A 9,376-nucleotide genomic window follows, 5' to 3' on the forward strand; every position below is an offset into this window, starting at 1 on the left:
TTCTTTCACAGAAAGAGTAAAACTGCATTCAACTGTTTCACTGTTTGCCTCCATGACTCTAACCATGCGATTTAAATAGGAGAGCATTTCAACCACTGGAGTAAAACGCTCTTTAAAAAAATGAGCTCGAAAAGCGAAATCTTTTACCAAAATAATTCTTTCACTTTTCAAATTATTTTCTTCTCCACAGGCCAATTTAACAAACAAGTAAAAGAACCATCTTCTACCGGCTTGACGAATGTCACTCAAATGACTACTTATCCACTTGCCCTTAAATCTGAGTGGAAAAGCTAAGGGAAATAAAAAGTATGACTCAGGGCTTCCCTGGTGGCGCAGTGGTTGAGAGCCCGCCTGCCGACGCAGGGGACGCGGGTTCGTGCCCCGGTCCGGGAAGATCCCAGGATCCCACGTGCCGCGGAGCGGCTGGGCCGGTGAGCCGCGGCCGCTGGGCCTGCGCGTCCGGAGCCTGTGCTCCGCAACGGGAGAGGCCACGGCAGGGAGAGGCCCGCGTACCGCAAAAAAAAAAAAAAAAAAAAAAAAAAAGTATGACTCATAAATTCCAAAAGAAGGTCAGTGTTGTGAGAATTACAGAGTAAGGCTCTTTGGATGGTCTAACACGTATATCTTTTTAATGTATTACTGACAGTTATAATAGAAAGAACATGGCTAAAATGCTTATAATAGTAACCCAATCAGAGTAAGGTAATAAATAATACTATCTACAAAGAATATAATTTAACTTCTTCAAACTATTCTCTTAAAACCAACCAGTTTCTGTTGAGAGCTCCCAAAAGAAACTGACATCATCACCACTTGGCATAAGCTCTGTGCGAGCCCACGTTTTCAGCAGCGCGTTGCTGGACAGTTTGCTGGCAGAGTGTCGAACTGATTCGAAATACCGCCTTAGTAATTAATATTTCCTATAGTCTGAACTTAAGGCATCGCAGAGTTACAGGGAGCTGGACAAAGCACATTCTAAAGAAAACGTCTGCCATGGTGCGTTAAGGCATAAATATTCCAGCCTTGTGCCACAAAAATAGGGGAAAATATGCCAGTTATATAGGTTAGCTTTAACCAGAGAAATTAAAAACAGCAGACCAGTCGGCAAATACCACAAGGGGACATCCGCAAGGTCAAGGCCCAGAACGGTGGGGTTTGGAGTCCCTTCCGAGACCTCAGATTCAGGTCACAGGACCCTGCACAGCCCTCCACGTGGCACAAACGTGTCCCCCATTCTCCCAGAAGCCATGCACACCTGGCGCCCCTCCTTGGATCCCGTCATCCCAGGGACCCCCGCCTCACAGCCCATCTTGCACACTAACCGCTCCCAGCCCGCAGCAGGCTGGGGAGGGCAGCGCTGCCACGGGCTTGAAGCCTCAACCGGGCACGGCCTCCCCACCAGGGACGCACCCGACGCCCCGTCTAGGACGTACACATCACTCAGAAATGTCAACCCCGGCCAGGGGGACCGGGAGAGAAATGCCCCTCTGCTCTTAAGCAAATGACTGCAGGTTCCCAGACCTATCCTTTAATGGGGGCACCTGATCTTCGCAGGCTGTCAGGAGGTGGCCCGGAACGTACTATGCTGATGCAGAATGAACGTCCTGGTTTTCAAAGGGTGGCGGTGGTTCTCTCCAAAAGGTGAAGTTACTGAATGTATCTGAGCAGGGAAAGTCGGAAGAATGGCTCCTTTTCAGCAAGGGGAAAACGTGGTCGACCACCTCGCAGAGTCTCACATACCTGGGAGGAAAACGGACAACGTCACCGCCTGGGAGGGACACTCGGCCACGCGGGACACCGGCACGTAACCCCCGAGCGGCGCCCGGGGGTCAGGAGGGATCCAGGACCCCCGGGAATGGACCGTGTGCCTAACACGAGGGAGGCTGTTCTAGAATAACCCCTCACTAATTAACGGGAAACCGGAGAGTCTGCCAAGGAGGGGAGTCGGAGACGGCCTCGTGGGCGAGGCGGGTGTGACCTGACTTGACTCAAAGGAGTAGAAGCAAGACAGCATGACAGACGTACAGCCGCCCGCCGTGGGGGCAGTGGAGACAAGAGTCACAGAGAAGGCACATCTCCGGAGCGCCACCCAGGGGCTGCCTCGCTGCACAATGAAAGGGCACTGGGCCCTGGGCTTAGGAGACTCCGATCTGACCTTCAGCTCTGCCATTTATGAGCTGTGCCACCTCCGACAAGTGGCTTCATCTCCCTAAGCCACGATTTCCTCAACCGTAAAGGGATAAAATGAAAACTGCGCACAGCGCTCACGTGAGAATTAAATCAGATAACGCATGCCGCGGTGAAACAGTGTGAGCCGACGCTCCATAAATTTATTCAACAATAAATCATGAACACTACAAAATAATTCGCCCTGGCTAATTGGTAGCCTCAGGAAAAAAAGCCATAGTTGGCATGAGGGTCAAGAGACCTGGCATCTACTCCCACCTTACTGCTGTGGAACCCTGGGCAGGTGTCCTGCCCTCTCTGGGCCTCAGGTCTTTATGAATATGGACTTGGACCTGATCAGTGTTTCTCAATGCTCCCTGCAAGGCTCTCACTCTGTTTACTGTGTATTCCCAAGGAGATGGTGCATATTAGTTTCTGTGACCTAGAACTACAAAAAGAAAGCTCTGTACTGAATATGCATTCTCAGACCTCCGGGCACCTCCAACCAGAAGCTGTGACAAGCCCAGGCCTCCCCGCATATCCTCAGAGTCCTCCCTGACAGCCACCGGTCCCTCTGCAGCTCTAATTTGCTAAGAACCAAAAAGGCTTTTGAAATCCAAACTCAAGGAATTAGCGTGTTCTGAGGCATAAAATAACTTTTAAATAAGGATGAGTGTGTGTGTATTTAATAAAGGACCTCCAAAGAACTTACGAGAAACACTGTGCTTGCACAAAATGGGGAAAATCTCTCTTAATAAGCAAGAATCGTCTTTCCTAGGGCTTAAAACAAAATTTTAAAATACCCTCTGGCTTGGAGACCTGTCTGTGAGTTTTGTGGCTCTGGAAGGTGGCCCCCTCCCTGCAAGGGGCAGTTCACGGCTCGTCATCAGGGTTCGGGGGCCCCAGATCCAAACCCGTTCCATCTGTGCCTCTCTCGGACCAACCCTCCACGCGCGGGGCTCCTTCAGGGCAGGCAGAGCTCACGCGCTGCTGGCCATAAATGCCAAGAAAGAAAGCACTGAAGCCCCCCATCGGCGTGGGCCCCGACCTCTCCGAGACAATGTCCCAGCTTCCAAGGGGCAGGCGCCCACTTGGCTTTGAAATGGTGGTACCGAGTTTGGTGCCAGAGAAAAGTGTGTGCGCTTAAACTGCGGAAGGAGAGTCTCCCTCCCGCAGGGAGAGTCACATCTCCCGGTCTAGGTGGAAGAAGACACCATTCCTTGGCGATAAATAAAGTTTCCTCCCCCAAGGCGTGGGCAAAGCGTGCATTTTCACCCCAGCGTCTCAGCGAACGGGATAACCTCAGAGGCCTCCTGGGCAGAGCTTCGTAGATGCTGGCATCCCCCTTTCAACACCCCTTATGACAAGACTTGCCACTGGGCTGCTGCGTGGGCGGAAACCTTTGCCATTTCAGGGCAGCGTGCCATCAGCTGAGAGTTCTTTTGACCCTAAATGGAAATCCGCTCTCTCCTCGAGGCCGAGGAGACACTTTCACGTGGGGAACGACGGAGAAGAGGGAGCGGAGACGTTATCGGGGCGGCCACTCAGAACTCAGGAGAGGGAGAAACCGCAAGGAAAGGGCTGTGGAAGAAAGAGGCCCTGCTGTCGTTCCACCCATCAGGCAGCACCGGCACGGCCTCCCCTTGTGCAGGATGGAGGCGGGTCCTGCCTCCCCCGCTCCCCTCTCGCCCCACATACCCCGGGAACTGCTTACTTAGGTCCTGGCCTGGCTATGGGGGAGGGAGGCTTGGGGGACAGACCCCAGGGTACCCTCTAGCCTGGAACTGTCCTGTTTAAGCTGGATTAGACTCCAACGGGTAAAAGGATCATCTTGAAAGTGAAAATCTGCCCTAGGGGAACCTAGATCTCTATCAAACAAAAAAACCAATCCCCGGGAAGCCGCTAGACCCAAACTCCCCCAGTCCAACGCCTCCACATGAGGAGGGCCCCAGCAGGCCCCCGGGGGTCGCTCAGGCCAGAGGCCGTTTTCCAGGTCTGCAGGGATCAGGCCAACAGGGGTACGGCCTCTGAAATGGACAAGGCAGGACGACACCTGTCTGCCCGACATCACCCGGTGGGCAAAGCTGAGGAAACACTCTCCACTCGAAGAAGTCAGGAACCCAAAGCGAGACATAGCCAAGTCAAGGGAGATTCCCGGCCAGCCAGGAGGCCTCACTGCAAACAGTAACCCAGTTCAGCCCACGGCCTCAGGGAGGATGCGCTGCGGCCAAAAATACGAGAAGAATTCTTACCGTCACGTGGCCACGTTTCCGGTGAGAATATTATTACAGGTCAGTAATGTGAAGGGCTACATAGGTTCCTCATCTTTAAATATAACTTCTCACGATATTTTAATCTGGCTAAATTTCTAATTCGCATTCCAGGCTTTCAAAACGAATCCGGCAAATGTAAGCCAGTAGCTTTCAAATTCACGCCATTCCACTCTGCAGCAGCATCTAACCACTCGTTTAAATTTTCGACCCGGCGGGGATCTGATTTAATGCAGGCTGTCCAAAAGTTAGGCTCTGGACAAAATCCGAGACGTTAACACATGTTTTCCTTGTAGGAATTAAAGATTAAAATGTAGGCACCGAAGGATTACAAAGGTATACCGTTGACTGTGAAACACCACTCCAAGGTCAAGACGACGACATCAGTAATGACACAGCGAGATCACAGCGAGGGCGTACAATACTCACGAGGAGATGTTGGTCTTCGCGTGCTCCTGCACCAGCTCTCCCTTGGGATTGACAGTGAATATCCTTTTCAGAGACACTCCCACTTGCTTGTACGAGTACACATCCTATGTTTGGTAAAGTGTTAATTAGAAGAAAAGAATCACTGTAAATAGAAATATTTCAGATTTGATACAAATACACAGGCAGACCGCAGAGTTACCGCGGGTTCGGTTCCAGACACCACGACAAAGCAAATGAAGCCAGTCATACGAATGTTTCGGTCTGCTGGTGTATATAAAAGTTATGTTTACACTACACTGTACTCTATTAAGTATGCAACACCTTTATGTCTACAAAAAGGGCATACAAAAAACACTTTATTGCTGAAAATGCTAACCCTCATCTGAGTCTTCAGCGAGTCCCAGCAGTCACATCAAAGATCACTGATTCCAGATCACCATAACGTATAAAATCATGAAAAAGCTTGAAATATTGCGAGAATTACCAAAATGTGACACAGACACAGGAAGTGAGCAAATGCTGTTGGAAGAATGGTGCCGATAGACTCGACCGATGCCACAAACTTTCAATTTGTAAAAAAAAAAAAAAAAAAAAGCAATATTTGCAGAGCGTTACAAATCAAAGCGCAATAAAACGAGGTCTACCTGTGTTATAAAACCTTCATTAAACTCGAATAATACCTCCATGTAGTGTAGAGAAAGAATGTCTCTGGATGTGTGTGAACCTAGTAAGTCAGTTGTCCTCTCTGGGCCTCAGTTCAGCCCTCTATTCAAGAACTGAGTTAAAAAGTAAATCACTGGGCTTCCCTGGTGGCGCAGTGGTTGAGAGTCCGCCTGCGGATGCAGGGGACGCGGGTTCGTGCCCCGGTCTGGGAAGATCCCACGTGCCGCGGAGCGGCTGGGCCCGTGAGCCACGGCCGCTGAGCCTGCGCGTCCGGAGCCTGTGCTCGGCCCGCGTACCGCAAAAAAAAAAAAAAAAAAAAAAAAAAAAAGTAAATCACCTACTACATCCCCTGCAATTCTAACATTCCTTAAGGTTATTCTGTGACCCATTTTCTTGGGCATGAGTTTCAAAAGCAGGAGGATTTTCTGACTGGGAAGTAAGTACCCAACTACATTCTTCAGAATGCTGACCTTTTTAGCAAATTTGGGAAGTACGCACAAAATCTCAAAGTATTACTTTTACCATAGGAAATAACACTCTTAAAATTTGAGACACTGAATTCACCTTTGTGCTTTGTGGTTCCATTCCGGTAGAAAGGGTCTAATCCTATTTAACCTTCTTGTTTTAATAATTTAGCAAGCAATTTGGAATTTAAAGTCTCTAGTTTCAAACTTCAAACTGAAACCCACAAGCCCACCTTCAAAGAAAACTAGAGGCCACGAAATAATGACGATCTCCTTGCCTTTAGATGCAGGCAAGCGGCTCTTTAGCAGTTATTTCTAGTAGGAGAATCTGGCTACACATGGGAGTCTAGGCCGGCCTTTCAGATGACGGCTATCTGAACAGACAGTAATTTCAAGAACTCGTATATACCCGATTACTACTTACAGCTGGTCGGTTTCCAAAAGCAGCATAAAAGGGTTCTGTATTTGGAAGAAACAAGTTTTTGATGTCTGTCAAACACTGGACTTTAAACTTCTCTGGCTTCTTTTCGATCACTTCTCTGTTAAAACAAATAAATAATGGGTCAGCACGAGAGCGTCAGCTTCATTAGCATCAAACTACTTTTAACCGTCAAAGGTGCTGGGATACTAAGAGCGCTTTCGTATCTTCAGAAGTTAAATATGTGTAAGTCGGTTAAGCCATCCCAGAGAAGCACTAGACAGAAAGTGAATCCGTACTTTCAAGTCTTCCCACAAGGAAAACACCCCAGTCAGGTGATTTCAACAAAGACCTCCACCAGTCATCCAAGGAACAAAGAATTCCAGGGCACAGAGTAAGAGAAAGCCTCTCCAGACTCGCTTCACAAGGCCAGCATGACCTCAAAAACTAAACCGAAAGAGGTAGTGAAGTACGGGGAAAGTGTGGGCCAATCTCACTCGGGAACGCCAATGCAAAACTTCTAAATAAGTTAAAAACTTTATTGCAATATATTAGCAAAGACCTAAATAAATGAAGAAATATACCATACAATTGAATTGGAATATTCAATATTATAATGAGATATTAATTCTCCATTCGTCTACAGATTCACTGTCATTTCAATTAAACTCTCACCAGGTTGTTGTCTGCATGTTTTTATGGAATGTGACTCAAATCGCTACACAGACGAACGAAGGCCAGAAACGGAGGCACACATTTACGGGCCTTCAATTCATGACCATTCATAAATGGGAGAAGGGGAGAAGGGCACTCTTTTCAGCAAATGGTGCTGAGACAACTTAATATCCATACAGGTATAAAGAAAAAGAAAACGGACCCCTAGTGCACTCTATATACAAAAATCAATTCCCGGTGAATTACAGACCTCAATGTGAAAGGCAACACCTTTAGGTAAAATATAGGAGACTTTCCTCAGGCCCACAGTCAGGGAAGGCTTTGTCAACACACAGAAAGTAGAAAACTACAGGGGAAATGATCTGTTCAACTAAAGGCAACTCAGATTTATGTTCATCAAAAGCCATAAACTGGGGAAAGATATGTGTAGCGCTCATAACAAAGGCTACGTGTGCAGAATCTATAACACTCTTACAAATCAAAAGGAAAATAAGGGAGAGACGTGAACAGGCACTTCACAGAAGATGAAGCCCACATGGCCAATAAACACGTGAAAAGAGACATTTCTTACCCACCAGAGTAGCAAAAACGTAAACGGCTGACAACGTGTAGGTAAGAAAGTAAAGCCGATGGAAGGAACACTTCGCACTGTTTGCTTCTGGTGTACGAACTGGTTCAACTACCTTGGACAGCAGTTTGCAAAGGCCGAAGAAAACCCAACACGTGCATGCTCTGGGGCCCAGCAATCCTGCTCCTGGGGGTACACCCTGGAGCAGCACTGCACAGGTGCCCCCAGAGGACACACGCAAGCAGCCCTGCTGCTGAGCGCAGAAAACCGGAAGTGGCTCAAGCACCCACCAACAGTAGGAAAGATAAGCGGGCTGTGGTGGAGTCTAACAACGAGACCTACACAGAAGCAAAAACGAGCCAGTTACAGAGACTCTCCACGATCCTGGGAACGTCACGTTGAGCAGTAAAAGTGAGTTCCGGAAGAACATATGATTCATTTACATAAAGTTCACAAATGTGCACAATTCAACATACTGGTTAGGATTACACACACACGTGCTAACTATTTAGAGGAGCAGGAAATGACTAACGCAAAATCCAGGGATAGCAGCTACTATTGCGGCTCAGAGGGAGGGGTGAGAGCACATCCTCTCGCTTTACCTCGGTCGTGGGCAGGCTGGTGTTCACTGTCTGATTACTGGATGATCTCAAGGGTCCCTTTCAGCTTGCATATATTACAGAGATACAGCATATCTACCCATCTATCTACCTATCGACAGATGCCTTGCATATATTTTAGAACTATTCTTCTGCACCTCAACAAAACGTAATTTAGATGATGATGATGCTGATGAGCCCCAAACCGAGTGTCAGAAGACCCAGGGGCTGGTCCTGGCTCTGCATGGACTTCTATGGACTCCAGAACCCTCCTTAGCACTAAAAGGGCCTTACAGTCTACATCTCAGGACTCGTATACAGAGACACAGGAGTGACTGACTGTACGACTATAAGTCTCAAACTTCAATCCATTGCTTTGAGAGCAGCTCGGGACACTGCCCTGGGCCCCCAGCTCCAGGGAGGCCGCTGCTTTCCTGCCCCCCACCAGGAGGCCAGACTTAGTTTGGCTTGGCTGTCCTGAATGCGGCCATGAAGGGGAAGGGGAAAGGGTCATCAGAAATGGGCTGGTGTTCAACACCCATTTATGATAAAAACCCTCCAGAAAGTAGGCATAGAGGGAACTTACCTCAACATAATAAAGGCCATATATGACAAACCCACAGCCAACAGCGTTCTCAGTGGTGAAAAACTGAAGCCATTTCCTCTAAAATCAGGAACAAGACAAGGATACCCACTCTCACCACTCTTATTCAACATAGCTTTGGAAGTTTTAGCTACAGCAATCAGAGAATAAAAAGAAAAAAAAGGAATCCAAATCGGAAAAGAAGATGTAAAGCTGTCACTGTTTGCAGATGACATGATACTATACATAGAGAATCCTAAAGATGCCAGCAGGAAACTACTAGAGCTAATCAATGAATTTGGTAAAGTAGCAGGATACAAAATTAATGCACAGAAATCTCTTGCATTCTTAGACACTAATGATGAAAAATCTGAAAGGGAAATTAAGGAAACACTCCCATTTGCCACTGAAACAAAAAGAATAAAATACCTAGGAATAAACCTACCCAAGGAGACAGAAGACCTGTATGCAGCAAAGTATAAGACAATGATGAAAGAAATTAAAGATGATACAAACAGATGGAGAGATATACCATGCTCTT

The 9,376-nt window shown here is 47.7% G+C and overlaps 1 protein-coding gene and 1 long non-coding RNA gene across 2 annotated transcripts in view; both read right to left on the minus strand.

Annotated features, from left to right (window-relative positions):
* Positions 1 to 418: 418 nt before the first annotated feature.
* LPIN1 (lipin 1) overlaps positions 419 to 9,376 on the minus strand; it is a 15,610-nt gene continuing 6,652 nt past the window's right edge. The window contains exons 4-6 of the mRNA XM_028496941.2: positions 6,417 to 6,531; positions 4,866 to 4,969; positions 419 to 1,740 (exon numbers count right to left, since the gene is read on the minus strand). Of these exons, the coding sequence (XP_028352742.2) occupies positions 1,581 to 1,740; positions 4,866 to 4,969; positions 6,417 to 6,531 (379 nt within the window). The 3' untranslated portion in view covers positions 419 to 1,580. The remainder of the gene's footprint in view (positions 1,741 to 4,865; positions 4,970 to 6,416; positions 6,532 to 9,376) is intronic.
* On the minus strand, positions 2,851 to 4,858 carry LOC114487338 (uncharacterized). The gene is made up of 2 exons (XR_003682356.2): positions 4,220 to 4,858; positions 2,851 to 3,747 (listed from the first exon to the last, which is right to left on the minus strand). It is a non-coding gene; the product is annotated as an uncharacterized lncRNA (long non-coding RNA).

This window comes from Physeter macrocephalus, chromosome 12 (assembly GCF_002837175.3).
Source record: "Physeter macrocephalus isolate SW-GA chromosome 12, ASM283717v5, whole genome shotgun sequence".
NCBI classification, from domain to species: domain Eukaryota; kingdom Metazoa; phylum Chordata; class Mammalia; order Artiodactyla; family Physeteridae; genus Physeter; species Physeter macrocephalus.